The sequence below is a fragment of the Nestor notabilis genome, unplaced genomic scaffold (genome assembly GCF_000696875.1).
Source record: "Nestor notabilis isolate BGI_N333 unplaced genomic scaffold, ASM69687v1 scaffold1322, whole genome shotgun sequence".
Lineage (NCBI taxonomy): Eukaryota > Metazoa > Chordata > Aves > Psittaciformes > Psittacidae > Nestor > Nestor notabilis.
In genome coordinates, this window is record NW_009917659.1 from 41,347 (window position 1) to 66,890 (window position 25,544).

Genomic DNA, 25,544 nt, shown 5'->3' on the forward strand with positions numbered 1-25,544 from the left:
ATATATTAATAGAGTATCAGTGCATTTTAGCTTATTGTCAGTGTGTATATACAGTACATCAGTGTATATTAGTGTACATATACATATAGTGTTAGTGTATAAGTATACACATATATATATGCATATACACAAAAGCGCTGTTTTCCAGACCCTGTCATAATGACTAACCACATTGAAGTAGGGCCAGGCAAGCCCTCAAAAGATTATTGAGTTCTTTCATGAAAGCCCTAGATCATCCCCTGACAGATTTTACAATGTCCCTGATTCAGTTGCTCATCAGTTTGGCAGCTTTGGCAGATTTTACAAGCATCCCACCCAAATCTGTTCCTCTGCAAATTAAGCTTGCATTTGATCCTTTGAAAGTAGGTGTGGATAATCACTGATTGCCTCCTCTGTAAAAATTTTTCTGTACTGAAATACTGTTATTGTGTCCTCTTGTCCTCAGTCTTTCTTTTCTAGATTAACCAGATTTGTCCAGAATTGGAATATATCACTCCAAATCCCTCTGAGGGAAAGCCATCGGTTTTTCACAGAACTGGCTCCAAATTAGTAACAATCTTTTGCTTTAAAGGATTGTGAAGGATGAAATCTTACTGAAATAAAGAAGAGAATGTCAGTTCTGTAAGCTGCTTATCAACAAATTTCAGATGACAGTTTGGGGAATAGGATAGGTCTAGGGAAAGCCGGATATGAACTTCTAAATGAGGCACATATGGAAACTTTAAAGAGGTGGAAGACACCAATGAAGAAAATCCCCCAGGCAATGCTCACAGAGGAAATACAGTGCAGTGTGAATCTCTTCCTGTATTTTCAAAGCAGTTTAGTGATACTACTGTGGAGAAATCACTTACATAGTACCAAGCCATACTGAGGGGTGGAACCGGTTTCCAAACCAAATCTTCCTTTTCATACTTAGGAAAGACAGGTACTTCCATAAATCCTGTCTCCATCCTACTCCACCCCACCTATCACACTTTAAGAAAGATCCTTCGCAAGCTTGGGAATTGAGATCAGTGATGAACCCAGATGTAAAGTGGAAGCAAAAAGATATCAAGAAATCAGTTTCAGAAAAGAAAAAGTCCAAAGGTTTCAAAACTTCTTTACTAAAATATGAATATGTAATAAAATAAGCAATTCAAAATAAAGTCATATAAATATTTGATAAGAAAATGAGTCTTAGAAATATCTGTAAAAGTTTTAAGATGTTCAGAAATTCTAACAGGTTTCAGCTCTTTAGGGCTAAGTCTTACTCAAGCTTTTAAACCATAAGGAAATAGATGTTTCATTACCACTATTGTCAAGAAATTCTTAACCAGGAAGAAGCTGCAAAGTAGGACACAAGCTCAATTTCAGAGGAGCCCTGGTGCAAGACAGAGCCCATCTTATAAAATCACTAATGTAAATCTAACTTATCACAAACTTGGTAAATAGATGTGTTTCATTTATGACCATTTCAAGACAGGCTTGATCCAAATATTAATGTTAATTTCTAAGGGTTTTTTGTCAGCTAAGCCAGCCTGGTCTTGCTCTGTGATCTGTTCTAGGTGAAAAAATCATTCTTGTCAGCACTTTCTGGCAATTCCATTTTGTATTATTACTATTTTTATTGTCTTAACTTGGGCTGAACACCTTAACTTATACAGCATTTGCATTTTCTATGCATATTTCTTGTTCCTTACATTAGGAACAGTCTCATCTTCTATTTGTACCTCACCTCTCAGACCTCAGAAGAGTTTTCATCTCCTAAAGGTGACACTCAGAAGAAATATGAGGACAAAGGGTAATTTTAGGTTGGCTTAGAAGAATATGGTTAATTCTTACACCAGCTGCAAGGAGACCACCATTCCTACTGAATACCAAAGAGCAAATGGTATTACTGAAAATACCATTTTCACTGAAAATGCACTCCACAGACAGCATAATGTTTCTTGGCACTAAATCCTACATCTTACAAAAAGGGAAAGGGTTTGATTCTGAGCTTTCAGGTTCTCCTATCACCATGTGGTTACTCGGCATTTAATTCAGCACTGCTTAACTTTCTTTCTGGCTGCAGTTGCTTACACTCATGGTTGTTATAGTACACTCCAGTGAGATGATATTTACGGATGAGGAGTGGACCACTTTTCATAAGTACCAAAGTATGTAACAACCAGGAGTCCTGACTTCAGTTTTTCCCTATACTATAAGTTTTCTTGTGGAAGATCAAACACCTTTCCAACCTAGTTGATTCTGTGATTCTATGATTCGATAATTTTATGTTACATAGACTTTCTGTTTTCTGCCAGAGAAACTGACGCTGAGGTTGTTGTGAGGCAACTTGATGTTAGGAGGATACAATATAAACTAATATTATCCAGGCTGTGGGGTATGTCCCTTCTTGATGGGAAAAAGTTGTTAAGAAAGAACAAGACAGAGAAAAAAACAATGGTAGGTGGAATGAGAGAGAAAGTCAAAACAATCATGAAAATGCTGGGGATGAAATGTAGCCATAGATAAAACATCTGAAAAAACAAAGGCATCCTTCCACAGCATTCATAGGAGGCAATATTGTTTCTTACTTACAGCTTTTACTGTGAAGCTCTTGATTTCTCTCTGAACAGTCTTAGTCAACAATAAACAATCCTCAGTTAGTTACATTTAAAACATTGTGGATAAACACTTTCATTTGTCTAGGTGGCAGCCCCAACTGAGGTGAACTGTAGATTTATTTAAGAAGGCAAAACACATGCTCTGTAATAATAGCTTCTGCTGGAGTGGAGGTGTGTATTGCTCCATTCTGAGATGGCAGCTTTCTCCTGAGTTCCTTCCTGCCTACATAACATGCTAACGTGGAAGATGAGAGATCCAAGAGTCTACTAATCTTTAATCCACCTTTTCTACCATCCTTTACTAAACCAAGGGCTGTGTTCAAGAGGAAGAGGTTAAAAATGGTGAGAGGCAGTGATAGCTGATAGAGAGCAGGCAGTTAGCTATCATGCAGTTAACTCATTCTTTATTCTGGTAAAAAGACCAACTCACACCTTTCATTTCCCCATACAGAGTGGTACTAATTTGAGGACATCTGCATTGTCTTGGCTTTCTTCTACCCTTCCCACCTGAGAATTTTGCACTCTTCTGATGTGTAAATTCTGGATCTGATGGCTGTGATAGCAAGAAGAAAGCCAGTCCCTTAGGAGGTTCTTTACACTCCTATAAATATAGATTTTCATAAGGATGTCTAACCCTAAGGTAGTTCAATTCTCAAGTAAATGTCCCACGCATCTTAAGATGGCATGTTTGGGAAGAGCTGCTGATTGGTATTCCGGGAACCAGAAATATTTTTAATATTTTGTACCCTTCAGCCTCTTATAACAGAAGACACTTCTCTTATTCCTTCACTATTAAGATACATTGCTCAATATGACCATGTAATAAATCCACTCTTTGAGTAAATCAGATCAATCTTCAAGGGAGCAATATGATTACAATGGATTCCTGTGAAGATACTTTCACAACAGTGCAACATCTTTTCACTGTAAAAAAAAAAAATGTTATTTCATTTCTTGTCTTTTAAGGAAGACAAATAAGAATACAAATTCAAAAGGAAAAGAAGATAAAAGAAAGAAAGTAAACAGAAATCATGGTTATTATTGAACTGCTGATGAAATCCGTGATAAGAGAACATAAAAAAAGCCATTTCTTCATGGACATATGGCTAAAATGGAGAACGTACTTTTTTCACAAGAGGAAAAGTTGACATTCCTTGTTTACATTCAGTTAATAAGGAATCAAGCAATGGCTTTAGAATGTTTATTTAAAATAAAACATAGTTCATTTGGCACATGTTCAGTAAGCCAAGAGAAATATGCCCAGCACATTTGATATCTTAACCTTCATGCTACTCATTTAGGTAAGTTAAACGTTCTTAGCTTCACGTAAGATTTGGCAATGATCCACTAAAACAGAGGTTAATTAGTGTGCCTGTGTGGCGTGGCGGTCCTTTATTAATATGGTAGCAAGTGAAAAGCTCTTGTCAGGATCACAACTGAAAATGCATATACAGCTCATGTCACTATTCTGTGTTATATATGTCATGCTATGGAGGAACACTACAAGAAAAGTAACAGCTAAGTGTGTATGAGTGTGAGGGTATGTATCTATGTATATTTTTGTGAGGCACTCCAGCCACCAGTCAGTTCTATGGTACTGGAATATTCAAAGGACAGAAAATTCTTCCCTCTGTGGGTATCAGCTGTTCTTTGCTGTTCCAAGATGCTCTTAAACCATACCAGACTGGTAGGGTGGTGGGGATGCTGAACCAAGCCCCTTCCACAAATTGGGCACTGAGACGTGGACTCTGGTGTGGGTCAAGTCCATCCTTCCTTTTCCTACATCTGATGTTAATGTTCTATGGATCAAATGTGTTCCTCTTCACAGGCCTTTCACATCACTTTTCTTCAATTCAACAGTTAATAAAGAGTTCCAGTTATCCAAGAATGAGTGTCAGGCCACTGTCTCCTTCATATAAAGATCTTTGCCATATAACTCCCCTTTAAACTAGTAAAGTATTATCATTCCTATTTCATAGATTTAGATACTGCGGCACAGAAGAACAGCACAAATGTGTGAAGGTCCTGTGCAAAAGAGCAGTAACAAATCACAAAAAAAGAAAATGGAAGATCATTTTATAGCCATCTGTACCTTCTTATTTACATGATTAAAGAGGCATCACGTTTTTAGCCCGTCTTTCCTGGAAGGCATTTTCAGATGGAGAGGGAAAGACATGAAATAAAAAAAAAGTCTTCTCTTTTTCAGAGAGAGACCTAATAAAGAAGTGTCATGAACTCCAGGATGAAGGAAGCTACATTATCCAGCTTTGTGGAAAGCTTGGTAGTCGAGCAATTGGCTAAGTGAAGACAACTCAAAGGTGAGCAGCAGAGTGGTAAGTGGTTTAAAAAGGAACAGAGATATATTTGTTCAAGAGAAAAGACAGAAGAAAGAAGACATCAACAAAGGGATATTATAAAAGAGCTGCTGATCTATTATCTTATTAAAACATTCTTTACATGAGTCAACCCTCGTCTGTAAGGTAGAACAGTCAGAGCTTAGAGCAAATAAATGAAAAAATGACCTTTAACCCAAAGAATAACCAAGTAAAAGAACTAAGAGCAGTAGAAGTCACTAAATGTAACAAAAGGATGATAGAATTCAGGTCTGGATTCAGACACCTGAACTTTGGTGACTACAATGTAGGCATGCCTAAGTTTCATTCTTATCCAGTGAATCTGGAGACATACTCAACAGATCAGATGTAAATGACTACTTTGCTGTCACTACAGGTCTGTTTGGGCTCCAGTGCTTGTATTGACTAGATGTCAGCTGACGGTAGCAGGAGCTCAGAGGTGTAAAAAGCATGTAGGCACCTAGTTTAGGAGGTGTCTAAATACGGAACTGACTCCTACACAATCTATCTACTCCTTCAGAAAAATGTAGGAACAGTGAAATAAATCCTGCACTGATAAAGCAAATTAACTTCATGAGTCACATACATCTGTTTCAAGTCCCAAGATTGTAACACTCATACTTTCTCTAATGCCCGCTTCTTAGTTTATGCATCTGAAATAGTCATTCTTTCTTGAACAACTTCTCCGTGGTCTGCATGCACTGACCCCTTGTGTTCCCCTGTGAAATCAGGGGGTATCAACAGTGTATACAACTGCACAGATGTAGCTGGGCATATTCATGAAAAAGTGGAACATGTCCCTGGTAAGCAAGTAGCAACCTTTGGAACAGTTCTTGGGAAGCCAGTTAACTAGCACAGAAGGTCTCAGTCTTGTGAATAAAAACTGAAGTAGAGACCTTTCCACAGGGCCTAATCAAAAAACATGAAATACCAACAAGCACAAAACATCAACAAACAGTGTGGGAACTACGGGGGGTTGCTAAGAGGAAAGTCAAACTCCCCAAGGTTTCCCTGCAGGTCATTTGAAGGCCTCACCCCTGCAGGGTCTGGTGTCTGCATAAGCTCCCTACACTGACTCCCTATAGACAGTACAGGGCAAATGATGATGAAATGATGTCTATACTGCCCTGGGATCTTCCTTTGTTTCTCAGCATCTTTATTGGGGTTGGCTTTGCCAAGGGATGAAAAGCCCCTCTTGATCAACAGTTCGATTTAGGTTTTATTCTTCCTTCTCTATACTTACTTTCAAATGGGTGAAACAACATATACCTTGCGGGAAAAAGTCTTTGGACCAGGGAACAAGTTACTTCTGGCTGTTCCCAAGCCACTTCTGTAAAACTGAAGTAGACATACCCCAAAAATGTTTAACTCTTCAGAGACTCTACAGAAACAACTTCACACTTTTCATCTGGATTTTTAAGAATCATTTAACCAGAACCATCAAGCCTGCCCTTGGCAATATTTACAATTGATATCATAGAGGTACTAAGTCTTAAGCACTGAACTTAATAGCATAAGAAAAGGGCTGTTCAGAGCAGTGGCTTTAGCCTCTCCAGTCAACATTAGCTTTTGTTACATTTAAAGGAAGTAGATAAAAATTTTACCAAAAAACTGACAGTGTTCGGAACAGATATAATTATTGTAGATGCCTGTCTTAAACCACAATGATGGCACCCTAAAAAATGGGAATTAGCACCTCTCATTGTGATGAACAGCTCTAAAGAGAAATTCCTTCATTCTAACTTCGTGCACAATGGACAGTCTATTTGCAGCTGTAATTTTTTTGTGTTATACAGAAAATGGCAAGTAATTACAAAATATGTAAGGAACTGCAATATCTAAAATATTCAGACTTGTGGGGTTATGAGGTTGCCTGTTTGCTTTTATTACTTACTCCTGCAATGTGAGATATGAGCTATAACAACTTTCTTTCATTTGAATTCAGGCAGTTACCATTTCCATTCGTCTCATCCTTGTCTACATGTTCCATTTAGGCATCTGCTGTTCTCAAAGAGCAACAAAGCCAGATCACACAGGAGGTTTTGGAATCTCCTTTTGTTTAGGTATTGGCTATGAAACACAGCTAGAGTCTGATCCAAACTAATAACCCAGTGTTTATAAGAGTCTTGACTTTTTATAATGGTGTCTAATTAGTTTTTTACTGAGAAGCCTTATAAAGTTTGTGGTAATGCAAGAAAGAAAAAGCTTTTTTCACAGACTTCTTGTAGGAAGGACATTTTATTCAATTGCTTTCTCAACACTGTTGTCCAGAACAGCATGAGACAGTATATGCAACACATGCTGAGGGAAAGACTGCAAGATACTGCTGGTCCTTTGTTTTGTTTGGTTAACAAATGGTTTGAAGATTCAAGTACCTGAAGCCGCATTATAAAATCTTGGCAAGGTTTGATATTAAGTTTTTTGCCAGGCATCAAAGGAGGTGCCTTTCTCATCAGCCAGTTGGCTATGTAAGAATATCAGTCTTAATGCCTGCTTGCTCTCTGTTCTTGAGATATAAAAGGCTGATTCCAGGGCTGCCAGTTTGTATTCTCATACCTTCCCAGTATCATTTTGGCTTTATATACACTTAGCTCATCCTGTAGTATGCTGGGAAGTAGTGGAACAACCCTTCCCGTTCATTTTTTTGTCATGGTACCTTGTCACTGCTGCTGCATACACCTTTTAAATGAAAAATTGTATTCTTCCATAAAATTATTTTCAAAGTAACATGATTAATCATGAAACTAAGTGCAGCTGATGCTTGCACAGTATGGCACAGGCACATTGAATCAGCTCACTGAAGGCTACAAGAGCACCACTCATTTGCATGGGACTGAGAAGGGAGCACGTGTCTGTGGGTAAGAACTGCAGGGGGCAAGTCTGTGCTCCTTGACAGCAAAGGTCTGCTATTGGACCTGCTAAGCTACATCACAAAACAATTCCCCAACATTGCTTTGTCATTTGAGCTGTCATTAACGTAGGCAGTAGGAACTACAGGTCTTAAATTCAGCGTCCTTGTCAATATAGAGTTCAAGCAATGGGTAATAATTCCAGATCCTCTGGATACTAATGTGGTTTTTTACATCCTAATTAAGAGCATGTTAGACTTACATTCCATTGTGAAACCCAGCCATGTAACAAAGACATGTGGAGAAAAGCAGGAGTTACAAAACAATTTGCATTACCACTCTGTCTTATTGACATCAACATTTACAGTTACAGGTGATCTTGTAATACACAGTAGTACATTAGGCATATCTAATAGATGGAAAGGTAAATTTTATCATTTTGTAATTTTGTTTCTTCCAAATCTCATGATGATTTTTTTTTTAATTTATTCTTTATTAAATTATTGTAGAGAAGAAAAATTACCGAAAGAAAAACATTTATACAGAAATCAGACTCATGTCTCAACAAAAAGCATTGTTTTGTCTTCTAGTGCACTGGCTTCCATAAATTTCAATTATTTTAGACAGGAAGGATGGAGTCATACTTTAAGAACAGGAGACAGACACACCTACTGGAGACTGATTCCATAATGGCCTAATCTTAAGCTATTGCTTATTTTACTGGAATACAAAATGAGTACAAAACAACTCCTACAATTCAATTTTATTCTAAAATATCAGAAGAACCCCATCTGACTTTAATGTCTGTGGTGCTATGCCCTAGTACACTTTCACTTCTCCAGGACTGCTTTGACTCATCTGCCATTGAATCTTCATGTAATTGTTCTGCATTGTTTCCACTTTTTATTAATTTAGGTGTTTCTTTTTCCATTTTGTTACTTTTTTACAACTTTAGACATTACTAGGCAACTTCAGCAAAATACACATTTCTCAACAGTACTAGTTATTGCAGCTAATGACATGGAAAATTTCAGAAAGCAAGCTCACATACCATTTATTTTTCAGCTTTATATGATTAAATCATTGCAGAACAACAAGATGGAAAAGAGCAAAGAGGTCATCTATTCCGATACTAAGCAGCTGGATGAAACTTTCCCTGGGAAGTTTCTCTAGGTGGGAGTAATGGTCCCTTTATGAAAATCAAATCTCTTTTAATAGTCTTGGAGGTGGGTACTTAAATACTGATAATGTGAAAGACATTCAGCCTATTCATAAACATTAATCCAAATATTTTATCTTAACTTAAATTATCTCAACAATAACATCAGCGACTTGACTCTGGCTAGCTTAGAATTGGTCCTGCTCATGGTCAGATAATTTAAAACCATTACCTAGACCACAGAGCCTCTCTATTAATTGTGAAGATTGTAAGGACATTTTCAGAGTCCTCCTACAGCCATTTCAGGGTAGTTTATAACAACTTTCCTTAGTAGCCTACGAGTTCTGGTCCTAAACAAGAAGAAATAATTATCTTCAAATGAATAAGTGTATTCAGAACTCTGGAAAGGCACTAGCCTGACGAGTTTGGAGCCTAGAGTTCATTTAAATGGGGATGACTGTACTGCAGACCAGCTGGCAGAAGTGTCTCATCGCTGTAGGGGTCTGAAACTATTTCATTCCCTTTACTCATTTCACCTTTGTGCACTTCCCTGAGAAATCAGCAAGTTAGTGACAGCTGTGATAATGGCTTTTTTTTTTATTAGACATCTCTCGCTTTAGTAAAGAGCTGAGAACACGGGAGGCGCAAGCCACCAAAACCTGATCAACAAGCTATCAGTCTTCTTCACTATCAACCAGCAGAGCATTTGAACACCCTGGTAAAATACCACAGATTTTCAAAAAGAGGTTTTATCACTAGTTCCAAAAGCCAGCTCCTAGGAAGGGGAAGTTTCCTTCTCACCAATTTCTTCCAGGGAAAGCTCACATCCCTGAAGTCCTGATACTCTTTGGTATTATTTTTCCTCTCTATAAATTGAAGTTCAGGGTCTGATCCCCATCACTCCAACACTGGCTGTAAATCTCATTATTCTCTTTGAATCCATGTGACTACTCTAAATTTGCAAGGAATGGGAGAGAAGGCAGAGGATGATTTGTATCTTGATTTTACCTTAGGTTTCTACTTGAAAGCAAAATGTGGGGCTATGCTCCAATGATAAGAAACAAATAGCAGCAGCAAATGTGAAGGAACATCTAAAATCTGACATGTAAACTGTTGTGTTTTCTTCTGCAAGTGGGTTAAGCAGATAGGGTGTTTTGAGACAAGAAGGTGCAGAAAATGTACATGCTCATCTTGTGATGTCTTCCGTGGTTCCTACAAAAACATATGTGCATGTAAATACTGCTTCTCCAACCCTAACAAGGAAGAAAAGTCTGTTAATGGACTGATACAGACATCAGTTGTGAAGAACAATAGGAAGTCTGCAAATTCCTTGGCTTTTTTGATTGACCAATACGTTATGCTCTATGTACCAAAGGAGCAATGCCAAGAACAAATTTCTATTGAGATTGTGGTTCTTTAGAGAAAGGCACAAAGATGAAAGAAAGTCTAGATAAATGTGAAACGTTTCTGAGCATTTCACTTTTAACAGATTGTTTCCTATAAAGAAAAAAGCTAACTAAAATGCAGTATCTAACCAGAGGTTTACACAGAATTGTGAGGTTATTGTTTGCCCTTTAAAAATAAAGCTTCAGTTACCATGATTGTAATTTTTATTTGTGAAGCATTCTAAATTTCTTTTGCAATTAAAAAGGAAGGTCATGTGATCTCTAAAATTCAGATTACTCTATTTTTAAACCAAATCTGAACTTTATCCTCCTACCATTTTAGAGGGATTTTCATATTCTTAGCACCAATATATATATATAAAGACTTTATAGTGTTTAACCTCTTAAACTGTCCTTTCCAATCCCAGTCCAATCTGCTCTTATGTTAGAGGTTGCGAAGTACTGATGGTTGATTAAAATCTAGATCTGTAAGAGCTTGATAAAGCCCATGCAACATGTAAGATGATTTTTTTTAAATAAACAGAGCAGAGTTCATCAATCCACAGAGAGCTTCTTAAAGCTGTGGGAAATAGAGATTGTTGCAGAGGAAAATGTGAATAAAACCCTCTGCAAGTAGAGGTAGAAAGGAAACAAATGGTCAAACAGAACAGTTTTCTAATGGAAAAAGAGATTAAGACAGGATTACAGTTTTTCCACAGATAACAGCAGGAGAGATTAAATATGTCAACAGCAGACTGTTCTGAATACCAAGGGATGTCTTCTCCTTCTTACAGGCCTCATACCCACACTGGAAAAATAGAACGTGTTCATACACAGAAAACAAAACAACCTTCTTCTCACCTTGGGGAATGGGTCTATAGGGTGGTGAGCTCAAATCCTTTGTGGAAGTCAAATGAAATAACATCCAAACTTTTAACTTTCAAAATGAGCTTTAATTGAATTTGTGAAATCCCCTGTGAGAAAGAGGTTAGCTGGAAAGCAGGTGTTCAGTAAGTCAGTGGCAGAATTCACAGGGAGGAACTGTCTGCTGGGGTGTTCTCATAAAGGACTCTTCTCGTTAGACCATTTAATGAAGAAAATTTTTTCTTCTTGCTTCCCTCTAATCTGACCAAACACGTAACTATAGTTGAACATGCCTGTCTTCATTCCTCCTTGATGGGAAACACCTCCAGAAGAACACAAGACCTTCTTGCCTGAGTACTCCTTGCAAGGCTACAGGCAGACTGTGGTTGTTCTCTCCAACACTCTTAGCTGCATTTTCTTCTAGATTTCATCTCCGTTTTCTCTGCCAGGATGCTGGACACTCAATAAAATATATAAAGCTTAGAGTAGACATCAAGAAGGAGCTATATTTCCATATAAGAGGACTTTCTTTTGAAGGAATTTTAGATGATACCTGCAGATAAAGGGCTCTGCCTGATAAAGACCGTGCTGGGGAAGGATGTAAACAAGACAGTTAAAGAGACTAATGTATTGTGTCTTTAGTAATTTCTAACAGTAGGTAACCACTGAGACTGCACAAATGTAGTACTAAAGTAAAATACTTTTCTCTGTTTGGCTTCTCAGGGCTTAAAACCTGGAGGATATCTTTCTGATTTGAGTTTAGTCCCTCCCAATAGTTTAGCCCAGCAGTGGCAGTGCAGCTTTGCTGGTGAGTTCTGCACACCAGGTAGGGAATTTTCTTTTCATGAATGATGCAGAGCCTGCTACAGTGAGAACAAGAAGAAACACCTCGCCAGAGGATGAATATAAGCATCACACAGATCTGGACTGATTTCACTTGTCGTCTCAAACAGCTGCAGAGAAGATCCTTCTTTCACAAGATACCATCAGCTGCTCTAAATTTACCAGAAATAATGTAAATAAAATGCTTCAGAGAGGCTTTATGCTATTTTTCCTTTGAACACTACTCCAATTCACAGGTTATTCGTGTTAGTAGGATACAGTCTAACAACTTTGCTTAGCTTGAATGCAGCCTCTCACCAATATTTCCCTATTGCTTTATCTATTGCATTAGTCTCACTGGTGAACAGAGGTTTTGGATGGAGAGTAGAAGTGTGGCCATGACAAATAAGTCTCGTAACTATGTAAAATGACTTTTCTATAAATAGTAGTGCTGTAACATTGTGATTTTTTTACCAGATAAGAGTTAAGAGCTGGACTGATTTTTAAAGCCATTTATATACTTAACTTCACAGTTGTTTTAAGCCTCCATTTCCAGCTTCAGTCATAAGCAATTTTGTAAGTCAAATATTAACCTCCTTGCACAATACTTGTTTTCAGCTATGTATAACTTACTTTTATGTGGTCGAGGTAATAGGCAAAGTGACAGTTATCTGAGAGACTTTATAATTAAATGATAATATTTGAGGGTTTAAAATGTTAGACAAATTTCAAATGAATATGAATTGCTGGAGAAAGAATAGTTAAGAGCATCAGAGATAGATTATGAATTCAATTCTTCATAAAGTCATCATTTCAATATGTGCCTGGATTTCATATGTCATTCGTCTAAAACTTAGGGATTTTGTATGATGAAAAATAGAAATGAAAATGAAATTTAATGCAGGTTCCTGCTCTTCATTAAGGCAATTCCACAGTATTTTCACACTGAGGGGAACTGCATACTCATTGTGTTTGAAAGTTTTTCACTAGCTAATTAAGAAAGTAAGTTATACTTTCTATTTTCATTTCCCAGATGTTATGAAAGCAGAATTACCTGCTGTGTCTTTATGATAAAACCAAGGTAAAAAGGAAGACAATGTTTTTGAAGCGGTTATTAACAAAGTAAGTACAGTGCTGATTGTCAACCCTTTTGAAACATATAGATATCAAATGAACATATTGACCCAAAATTCCAACAGGTGGTAGAAAGTGATGATATTGTTGAAATGAAACCACTGAATCATAGAATGGTTGACTGCACCACACAGCTTGGTGTCAGCAAACTAGCTGAGGGTACACTCAATCCCACTGTCCATGTCACCAACAAAGATGTTAAACCACAGCAGTCCCAATACTGACTCTTGAGGCACAACGTGCTCTGCTGGTCTCCAATTGGACATTGAGCTGTTGACCACAGCTCTTTGAGTGTGACCACGCAGCCAATTCCTTATCCAGCAAGTGGTCCATCTGTCAAATTCACGCCTCTCCAGTTTAAAGACAAGGAAGTCAAATGCTTTGCACATGTACAGGTAGATGATAGCAGTTACTCTTCCCTTATCCACCAAAGCTGTACCCCATTATAGAAGGGCACCAAATTTGTCACACACAATTTTCCCTAGTGAAGCCTGTCTATGTGCCTTATTGCCAGTAGAACCTGCTCCTTGATCTTGCTGGGCACCAAGATGAGACTGACAGCCCTCTAGTTCCTCGGGTCTTCTTTTTTTCCCTTTTTAAGAATGGGCATTATGTTTCCCTATTTCCAGTCAGCGGGAACTTCACCGCACTGCCACGACTTCTCAAATATGATGGGTGATAGCTTGGTCACATCATCCACCTCTTCCCTCAGGATCTACAGATGGATCTCATCAGGTCATAGAATCATAGAATAGTTAGGGTGGGAAAGGACCTTAAAATCATCTAGTTCCACCCCCCCTGCCATGAGCAGGGACACCACACACACAACAATGTCGCCCAAGGCTCTGTCCAGCCTGGCCTTGAACACCTCCAGGGCTGGAGCATTCACAACTTCCTTGGGTAACCTGTTCCAGTGCCTCACCACCCTCACTGTGAAGAACTTCTTCCTTAGATCTAATCTAAAGTTCCCCTGTTTAAGTTTAAAGCCATTACCCCTTGTCCTACCACTACAGTCCCTAATGAAGAGTCCCTCCCCAACAGATACTGGCCCCCTTCAGATACTGGAAGGCTGCTATGAGGTCTCCACACAGCTTCTCTTCTCCAGGCTGAACAGCTCCAACTTTCTCAGCCTGTCTTCATACAGGAGGTGCTCCAGTCCTCTTATCATCCTCGTGGCCTCCTCTGGGCTTGCTCCAACAGCTCCATGTCCTTTTGATGTTGAGGACACCAGAACTGTACTCAATACTCTAAGTGAGGTCTCAATAGAGGTCCCATGGACTTGTACACATTCAGGTTCCTCAGATGTTCTTGAACCTGATCTTCTTCAACAGCAGACAGTCTTCATTCTCCCAGTCCCTGTCTTTACTTTCTGTGACTTGGGCAGTGTGTGTGGAGCTCTTGCCAGTGAAGTCCAAGGCAAAAAAGTTATCGAGTACCTCAGCCTTCTCCATGTACTGGGTAACCAAGTCTCCTGTTTCCTTCCCGAAGGGGCACACATTTCCCCTAGTGTTCCTTTTATCACCAATGTTCCTGTAGAAGCTTTTCTTGTAGCCCTTGACAAAATGGACTTAAGAAATCTGAGAACCTCTTGTTTGTTGTTTATTCATAATGACAATGTGTTGAAAACAAAACTGGAGGACAGTTTGTGGCTGCCATTTTTGGTTGGTTGACATAAGTGCATATCTTAAGCACAAGCAGCTAGCTACAATTCATTAGAAAATATTTAAGTTAATGATTTGATCAATAGCAGGTAAACTGAGGCTGGTTTCACTAAACCTTATTTTGTCTGTTCTACTATCTCTAACTTGCTTCTCTAGTATTCCATCTTTATATGATACGTTGTGTCTGGTACTCATCAGCAGTGGAGTCTCATTTAAAATAAGTTGAGCTCTGAAATGTTTTAGATGTTCACCAAAATTCTAATTTTCTAGTGAAAATTGGGAAAGAAATAGAAACAGATGTTCCATCAGTTTCAAAGAGTGCTGGGATTTCTGAATGGTGTCACACAGATAATACCATACAGTTAAGTGCATAAACATCATTAGCAATGACTGCTGGAGCAATTCTCTTTTGTATCCACAGTACGGTTCAGTTTATCAATAGAGTAATTAGAGTCAGAAAATTCATTGTAATCAAAAATGCTAATATGTACTTGTTAACAATGCCAGGTGCCTAAAAATAAAAAAAAAAAGTAATAATTAAAAAAATCAGATACTTGATGAATCAGGTACTTCTGAAAGTCCTACTGAAACTCCTCACGTTCTGAAATACTTCTGGAAATTTTACTCAAAAGTTTGTTGAAAGAAAATGGTGATGGAGGAAGAAGGATGAAAAAAGATGTAGGAACGTAACTATACGGAGTTTTGGAAACAGAAACTGGAAATTATGTCACTTAAAAGCTTCAAAAAACTTTGGCCAGGCTCCTTAAAAAAGACTTTGACTGTCAAACTGGAAAACCTCACAGCAATATTGAAATAGAGCAAGGATTCCTTAAACCCTGCAAACCCTGCAAAGGGAAGACACTGCTGGAAAATAATGATGTCTGGAAAACAAACTTTTACATTTAACTGTCCAAATTTCAGCTCAGAGTATCACAAAGAACAAGACAAAATAGTTTTTCATGAGATTTGGTGGTTTCACCTTCTTTTTTCAACACACTTTATAAAAAAGTGTGATGGCAAATGAATGAATAAAACTGCTTTCACTGATAGTCCAGAGGAGGGCCACGAGGATGATAAGAGGACTGGAGCACCTCCCGTATGAAGACAGGCTGAGAAAGTTGGAGCTGTTCAGCCTGCAGAAGAGAAGCTGCGTGGAGACCTCATAGCAGCCTTCCAGTATCTGAAGGGGACCTACAAGGATGCTGGGGAGGGACTCTTCATTAGGGACTCTAGTGGTAGGACAAGGGGGAATGGCTTTAAACTTAAACAGGGGAACTTTAGGTTAGATCTAAGGAAGAAGTTCTTCACAGTGAGGGTGGTGAGGCACTGGAATGGGTTGCTCAAGGAAGTTGTGAATGCTCCAACCCTGGAGGTGTTCAAGGCCAGGCTGGACAGAGCCTTGGGCAACATAGTTTAGTGTGTGGTGTCCCTGCTCATGGCAGGGGGGTTAGAACTAGATGATCTTAAGGTCCTTTCCAACCCTAACTATTCTGATTCTGTGATTCTATGATAAGAAAAAGTTGTGTTATCTATATGAAATTTATCTGGAAATACGTAACAATCTTTTGCTTTTGACCACAAAACGTAATTCTGTGATTCTATATCTGAAGCATTTATATGAACTTCATGAAAAATTGGAGTATTATTGTGCAATTACTTATGGAAAATTGTACCTTTGCATGTTGTATTTTTTAACTCATGTCTTTTTTCTTACTTTAATTTTACTGGTCTTCTGATTTAAACAAAAAAACAAAATCAGACCTAAGGGATCTATCTGGAAAACTGTCATACTTCATATGACGCACTGCATATATGACATGCTAATACAATTACTCAGTTGTAATTATCTACTAATTTCAGTTTAAGAAATGGAAGCTGTGTGAGATGGAAACAAACCTTGAGAGATTTTGATTATGATGTCACCCATTAGCATGAAAAGTATCACCAGTGAAAGCCACAAAAAACTTGACCCTGCTCTAAGAAACCTAACGTTTAGACAGTTTATGGGAACTGGAGGAAAAATAATTCAAAGTGGAACAGAATTTGTAATACCTGGAATTATAATCTTGAATAATTACACAAATATTTATTGCTCTTCTCTTGTACATTTTTATCTCCTCAGCCATATTTTTAGTAATTTTCGTAAGCTACATCACAACTATTTGTCTGCACACACTTTTATTCTCCCTTCCCCCCCCTTCATTTATCAGAGCTATTTTCTAGAAAGTCATAGAATTAATTTATTAGGCTTCATCAGGATTTAATCCTTATTTTTAGAAATGTGATATGCATTAATGGGTAATACAATTTTTACATTCATGTCACCTACAGACTCCCTGTATCATGAAATACATGTTTTTGAGATCGAAAAATGCAAACACTCACTGAATTACTGCCTATAGATATCGGTCAAGTAAGCATGAACAGACTACTAATGAGAAGCAGTGGTGTTGCCAGTCTTCTGAAAGAAGATGTGTTTAGAAGTTGCTTAAATGAGTCATTACTTCAGAAGCAAAAGTAAAGAAGAGAAAACCGAGGGAAACAGGCTCTCCATTCAAGACATTCCATTTTTCAATTTTCCAATATTCCAAAATTGAATATTTTGTCCCAAATACAAATGAAAAGTTGAAAAGAATGATACTTGGATTATTATCTATATATCTATTTATAAGTGTGTATAAAAGCACAGCTTCAAAGTTCCAACAAGATTAATAGGAAATATTTCAAAATGTTTTCTTCCTAAATTTTGGGTTAGCTTATCATTAAATCAAGTTTTAGAAGAGGTCTTTCATTTGGTTGTCTTTGATGTCTGTATTTTTTTCTTGTGGACGTTTTTCTTAGCCCAAATACATTTTCCCATATGCATTTCTAGTTACATTATGCCTATGACACACTACTTTGTTTGGTTACGGGTGAGTCTCAATGCAGTGAGGTAACTCTTTAGGAAGTTCTGCCTTCAAGGGACAGCACAGCCCTGAAGCCTTGCAAGGCACTGAGCCAAGACAAAATGCAGAGTTCAACATTAACTGATTAAAAACAAGTATTTCAGATCCAACTCCTACCAAATGGAAATTATCTGCTATAATTTTCCCAATAGGAAATAAAATGTTAGCAAAACTTTTTTTCTCAAAAAAATTAAAAAGTTCTCATTGTAGGAATGTCATTCTCCATAAAAAACAATTCTAATGGAAAATTCTCAGAATCATCTGAAATGGGGGAAACTATTGCTAGTGTTTTATAAAGATTTTTACAATGAAGTTCCCAAAATTATAAAAGTGAAGTTTACAAAATATTAGTTTATAAAAGATTAGAAAAGAGAAATGCAAAAAAGTCCCAAACTCACAAAACCCCCAAACCCATAAAGATGTGTTCTTCCAGTTAAAATGAGAACAAAGCATCCTATATAACATCCCTCCAAGCTTCTTCAGTCAGCAGTGGCTGGAGAGATCATAGAATCATAGAATGGTTTGGGCTGGAAGGGACCTTCAAAGCTCATCTAGTCCAATACCCCTACAATGAGCAGGGACATCTTCAACTAGATCAGATTGCCCACAACCACATCCTTCCTGGCCTTGAATGTCTCCAGGGATGGCACATCCACCACCTCTCTGGGCAACCTCTACCAGTATTTTACCACCATCATTGTGAAGAATTTTTTCCTTACATCCAGCCTGAATCTCACCTGTTTTAGTTTAAAACCATCACCCCTCATCCTATCACAACATCTGATGTTCTGGCACATGTAACTTGAATTACTCAGCAGAGCCATGCATTCATACTGAATCATTAGTCAGTAAAGTCTAGAATATGACATCTTCCTAGATCTCTGCATGGCTTTCAAGAAGCAAGTGAAATAAAACTGAGAAGTAATATATGTATCTATACAACAGGACAAAAGGAATGGTTGAGTTCATGAAATGGGAGTGTAACATACGTATATATATATATACACACAGGTTGTATCTTAATGCATATTTTTTAACAGCAGGGGAACCTTCTGATGTTTCAGTGAGAATGCAAAACATGTATTGCATGCTGCCATTTCTGTTCCCTTAGTACAAAATAATAAGCAGCAAACTTCTTTTTTTTCACTGCCTCTTATTCTGGCTTGGAAAAGATGATGTACCTGCTCAAATCAAAAGCTATTGCATATAGTAGCCAGTATGCTATTGCATATAGTAGCCAAAAGAAGATTTTTAGGGAAGAGTTAAGAACGGAGAAAGCATATTATACTGATACTTCCCTGCAGTGGCCTCTCAGGTCCAAAAATTCATCTGCGATGTTTTAGTATTTCGTCTGCCTACACAGAGTTATCTTCCATGAACTTGCTTAGTTTTCATTTAACCGATACAAGTTTTAGTACCCACAACACTCTGAAACATGAAGTTCCCCAGTTTAACCCCTCATGTGAAGAACCAATTTTAAACACCTATCAGTTGCTATTTCATTTGATGACTTCCTCTTGAATGGGAAAGGACAATGAACAGCCATTCTCTATTTGTCCTGTTTCCCAGTGAAAATCTTTAAGATGTCATGTCAGTTCAATACACTCCAGCAAAATAACAGTAGGAATCTCACTTAACCTGCACAAACCAGGTGGCACCACATTGGAGTCAGGAAGCCCAGTATTGTCCAGTTATAATTCCAATTAATAAAAAAATAGGGTTGTTTCACCAATACCTGTCGCTGATTTTCTGTCTCTAGTCTCAGTCTGGCTTCTACACATCTTCTGGTCTCCAGGAAGGCTTGACGTTGCGCTCTGTCTGACAGGTAGCTAATGAAGATTCCTGCAGTGTTCATACACATAAATAACACTGCCTGAGCCGCTATCTGCAATGAACAACAAATAAAGTTTGATCAGAGAGGACAAGCAGAAATATCTGTTTAGAAAGAGAAACAGAAAAAGAGAGATACAGAATGACTGCTCTGCAGTCATACAGGCTGTAAAAGCAAAGGTTAGGAAAGTTTACATAGAAGAATCTCTTGGATCTTAATTAGAGGCATCAAAAGCGTAAAATTCTCTCTGCCTTGAGGAAGAAATATGCAGTATTTGGGGGTATTAAACTCTAGATGAACCACAAATGATGTTTCCAAGGACTGACTCACAGGGCTTTAGTCAGGAATGATTATAAACGTAATTAACAATTTGGTTTTGCACTGCCTCTTTTGTAAAAGCAACTCTGTGATTTGTTCAGTGGTTTAGTTTGAGAAGAAAGACATATTAAGGGTAACAAAGAGGGCCAGCTAGCTAAGAATTAATATCAGTGGTAACAGTTATTCTGTTATTATTGACCAAATTAAATACATTTATTTTCAGCTGATGCCAAAGCACAAGCTTGAACAATCTGAATTCTGAACCACTCAACAGGAGAAGCTGAAAGGATAACCAAATTCTTGCATAGATTGTGTCTGTGTACACAGGCCTTTTCTTCACTGAGGTCTACGTCAGAGCTGAACTCTTTTTCCTTACAGAAGGTGCGTCACAGCTTCTTCCTTTGCAACATGAACTTTAAAGAGCCAGATGGGAGTGCATCCTTGGACAACGTAAAAAGGATTATTTGTCTTTCACTGATACCCTTTTGTGTTCTGGATATTTGTAAGACAGAGCACATTGACACCATGGAAGTGGAGATTGGCTGGAAAACTGAGTAAGGAACTTCTAATATCTTCATATACTAGAGACAGAAGAGAGACCTGCAGTTTCAGCAGCTTTATGTAACACCTCATCCCCATTGCAGGTTGCAAATTCATGTGAACTCCTCTCAGTTTCCACTTCATCCTGCCTTCTTTAAACTTGTGAGAGGGTCAAGAGTCAAAAATAAGTCCAGAAGTCATTAGTATTCCTCAAATGCAGCATGTAGGTCCAAACCGCTCTGACTGCTGCCTTAGCTAGACAAGTCATTGGAACACAGCGAACCAGCTGAAAGTTGACAAATTGCAGCTCCTCATCTTCCTGCCAAGGTCCAGTCAAAGCCACTGTGCTGATGAGGTCCCACTGAATGCACCCTGCCTTGTCGGATCACACCTTTCCCCCACCAATAGACCAGCCGTGGAGCAAGAGGAGGCTATATTACCCTGTATCACTTGACCAGCAAAGCCACCAGGATCATAACAACATCAGAACAGCCACATCAGAGCAGATCAAGTATTCATCACTGAGGATGCTGTCTCTGACAGCAGAAAACTGAATGCTAGGTAGGAGTACAAGGATAAACAGTACATATGACTACACGAATAAAACAAGCATTCAGAGATGTTTTGTCAAAACATTCTTGAACACTCCAGAATCTGTGGTTGCAGAACACTGTGGGCTAGAGGCTGAATTTTTGTAGTATTGCCTGATAATCAGTCTCCCTAAAATTAAACTGTTACTTCTCCTAATAGAAGAGAGAAAACATTTAGCAAAACTACCTAATCTCATTGTGGTGCTTTGCCTCAGATCTTCAGGTCTCACTCCTCACATTCATGTGGGTTTGAAAGTGAGATTTGATATCAAACCAAACGCATCTGGCAGACACTTCAGCTTCACATAGTCCTGTATTTCTGAATCTGGAGTATTGTTCTGCAGTAGTACAGGATATTCATGTACTATTTATATGCCATGATTAAATAAGAATGCATATCCTGGCTCCAGCAGAGGTTTTGTTTAACCTTTGCTAGTAATAGATGTCTAGGTAAAACTTGTGAGAAATAGGGCATGATTAGCATGATCCTTGCATCTTTCTGGCTTTCAGGATTCTGTGGTTCACAGCACCTCTGACATGGAGGTGACATACTTCATGCTTAACTTTTTCTGATACTTTTCTGATTGTAAGGTTAATTGTACCTTTGACCCCTATAACATTCAATGACAAAGATTCCTACGATGTTATTAGGCACTTTGTGATAAAAATGTTTCCTTGTGGGTTTTTTTGCTTTAATTCACAGCTTCATCATTTGAGGGCCTCGTCATGCTTGGAAACAGTGACTAATCATTCCCAATTCATCTTCCACTTACTCATTTTACTGACTTATAGCATTACTCCTTTTATTTTTTAACAGGGACAGATTTGAGAGTATTTAGCCTCACTGTTTTATCACTATTCCACCTCTGTGCTTACTGCTTCTTCCCTGTTATCTACTTTACCCTGTTTTACTGGAGACAGGTTGCCCCAGACACTCTCTGCCTTTGCTCCAAGATAAAACAGTGAATGCAATAATTCAGCTCATGAGATAACTCCTTTCTGGTGCTGGCTACTAAGAGCCATATGATGCGCAGACATTAGATAAGACCAGTTCAGAATTATGTTGTTCAGCAGAACAACTGAAATCAGCTGTAGGTGGCTGAAGAAGTCTACATTTCATACCTTTTTGACTGACTTGAAGATAATCAGTGTTCACACATACGGAAAGCTAGAGCATAGGGTGAAAAAGAGACGAGCCTTTCACAACATCTGAAATGTGCATTTCAGTGGTGAAAGCAGTGGCAGGGAGCTCTTGTTTGCTTGCAAATTCAATTGCAAGTTCCTGAGCTCAGTCCAGTCACCCACCTCTGCTAATACTCAGGACTAGTGCCACTCACTTCAGCAGATCTCCTTAGAGCAAATGCAGTAGAATTTGGCCTTCAATTAGATTTCATGAGCACATAATTTGATTTGGGCAAAGGGAATTATGGAAAACATGTTCCAGGTAAAACAACAGTTTAAGCAGAGGCAGAATCTGCTTTTTTTTACACATTGCAGTCTGATTGAAAGCAATCTAAACAGTAAAGCACTATGCCTTGCAAGGATACTAATCTATTGTTCTTGTTAACAAAAGAATGAAAAAGACATATAAGACCTGAATCTCTCATTGCCAATCTTTTTTCCTGCAGCTTATGGTGCCCAATTCCAGGAGTCTTGCAGAATTTTTTACTGCTTATCAGGGCCACATACTAGGGCAGACTGATTTTGTATGATGTACACAGTTTCATGTCTCTTTGACTGGCCCGAAGACAATCAATAATCACACAGTAGGAAAGCTGAGGTATAACATGAGAAAAACGAAAATCTTTTCACAGCATTTTTTGAGCAATTTATGTGCAAAGTCTATCTGTACTTTGCACAGCACTCAAATAAGCAACTGTAGCAGAGACAGCAAGTGATCTTAAAAAGCCATGGGTGCTATGTTTTGAGGTTAAATAGGGCTCTGGGGAGGTCTGCTTTTTGAATACTTAAAAAATGCAAACAAGAAGGTACCCATCACCGTGCTGCTTCAGAGTATCTGTGTAACAGGATCCACACTATCCCTGCTGAATATAATCGCATAATAGGAGTAACAGAGCTAAAGAAAGTTACTTGACAAGATCATGCAGATAATTAGACGCAGCCATTAAAATTTTTACTCCAAAACTCTGATTCCCATATTTCTCATAGGAGGTCATTAAGAGCTTAGCTCACAGAGAAATCACTTGTCAAGTAAATTTACAGTTCTAAAGTGTCCCTCATACAGGCACCTTGGAGCCCTTTGCAAAATCAATATGAAAACTAGCCAAAACCCAAGGCAATGAAAGGAGAGGACACAGATCAGAGAAGAAAGTCAAGATTAAGGTGGACAGTACACATTGTTTCAAATGATTTCATTTTTATCTGTCACTCATTGTATAACAGGGTTTTGCCGAGACAGCTGAAACCAAGATAACATTTTGAGTTAATCTGAGAACCACCAGATATCAAAGAAACAATTAAAAGGCACTGGACACAGCTGGTCAGGAAGAAGTATCAGTCAAGGTAGGTACAAGACAGTAACGTAAGAGAACAGGAAAAGGGAAATTAATTGAAAAGATGGTAAAGTAGCTCACAAGTCTGTAGCAAAGTGGGAGGTGAATCAGCCACAGGCAGCTTTTTAACAAAATTGAATGTAGTTCAGGAAACAGGAAATTCAGAAGGATACAGGTGAGTTACTGAGAGTAGAGCTGGGCTAAGCATAACAACAATTTCTAGGCATTTCTTCTATTAAGAACACCTAATTGTGTTTGCCTTGATTTGGAGCTTACACAGAATCCTGTGAGTTTATGAACAAATGGGAGTGCATTAAGGAAGAGTTTGCAAATGCCAGAAGTTTCAAAACCTCAAAACCCATAACTAAATTGTGTTTCAATTTTTCCACAAGTTTCCTCTTTGAAAAGGTGAAATTGTCCATTAAGGAATATAAAGCTATTAGGCTGGCTGTAGAGTCTCGTAATTCAGTGCTTTCTAAGGCCTGCCATTAGTAGACACGTATGGAGTGTGTAGTGATTAGCTGAGTCCAGCATTTCCAAAGAGCCTGTAACCTGAGGAAATGTGAATACCTAGGAACAAACCCAACAGATTGGAAATGAGCTCATAGCTAGCCCTAAAAGATAGTAATTGCTACAGAAAATTTTCATCATTAATAGTTGAACCAATGGTAGCACACATTCACATGGAAAGCACAATGGAAGTGGAGGAGAAAAAGCTAGAAAAGTTTAGAAACAATTCCGAAATCCAGAAGGACACTGAACTTGAGTGTGCTCTGCAGAAATAAACCTATTATGAACCTCTTCAGCAAGTTAATTTGGTCTGCTGTGTAGAAACAGCAGTGCTGGGGCTGAACTTGCCAAAACACAGCTGAAAATTAAAGAAATTGTTTCCAATGTAATCTCCAGTTGGACATTCTCAAGGCAGATCAGTCCTAAAGAGCAGAAATTTCATTAATTCCTGAAACGAGCCTATGGGAATTATTTAATCCTTCTCCTATTTTGTTTTCTAATTTTGAATTGTCTTCAACAGCAGATTAGAGTAGTTCTTGTTTGTTTTGGGAAAACTGGGGAAGTAAAGCTGTTGTGCTTCTTTAAGCTTCTTTTTGTGTTTTCAGCATGTGCCACATAAAGAACTGGTTGCTATGGTAATTATTATTAGTTAATTAGGTTTGCAGAAGCATTTTGATTCATCATTAGTTGTTAAACTAAAAATAGCATCTTGCCACAAGGTTGGGTTTTGTAACTTAAATGTCTCAGAAACCCCATTGTCCTCTCTCCCTTCTCCAACCCCACCTTGCTTAGGCTACTTCGAGGGAAAATAAATTATGGTTTTATAAGAACTGATCACCAGGAATGAACTGGGCTTTGCATGAGAAATGTGGGATTTGAGACCAAAATGCTCTACTTTGTATAGAATAGGAACATCTGGCAGCACAGATTCTACCATTCTCTCACTGCTGAGCTGCAGCAAGCCTCTGTCTCCAGCTGAGACCATGATTTTATGAATCAAAGTTCCTGGCAGTGAAACTAGTAAGTACCTGTATCTCTGTATTGCCTCTTGCCCACCTTGATCCCTTAGCACTGCTTCCCCTTTGTCGTGCCAGATCAATTATTTGTGGGACCATGCTGTGAACTGTATCAGGGAACTTGGCCAACTTAAAAAACAAACATTTGGCATTGGCAGTGATTTTCTCATCTAGAGCTGTCGTCTGATTGAGTTCACAGCACAGCCTCCACAGGGAGAGGAAGCATGTGAACATTCATAGTTGGCACTGCTTCCAACTCATTAAACTGAAATCATTGCTGCCTCATTGTTAAATCACCTTGTAAGGAGTTTTTTATTCCCCAGGTTCATTCCTTCTGACTTCTTCTGGTCTAACTGTTAAATGCCATGATAGAGGCATTTTTGTTTGGTTTAGATTGTGGGTGCTTCCAACCTGTTCCACAAAGGTGCTCAAACTGCTTCCATGACTTTCATAGAATCATAGAAT

At 38.3% G+C, this 25,544-nt stretch overlaps 1 protein-coding gene across 1 annotated transcript in view; it reads right to left on the reverse strand.

Annotated features, from left to right (window-relative positions):
- The window catches only part of LOC104401674 (adenylate cyclase type 8-like), a gene marked incomplete at both ends in the record, with an annotated part of 59,746 nt that extends 40,100 nt beyond the window's left edge, over positions 1–19,646 (reverse strand). The window contains one exon of the mRNA XM_010009338.1: positions 19,497–19,646. Coding sequence (XP_010007640.1) covers positions 19,497–19,646 — 150 coding nt within the window. The remainder of the gene's footprint in view (positions 1–19,496) is intronic.
- Positions 19,647–25,544: the final 5,898 nt, after the last annotated feature.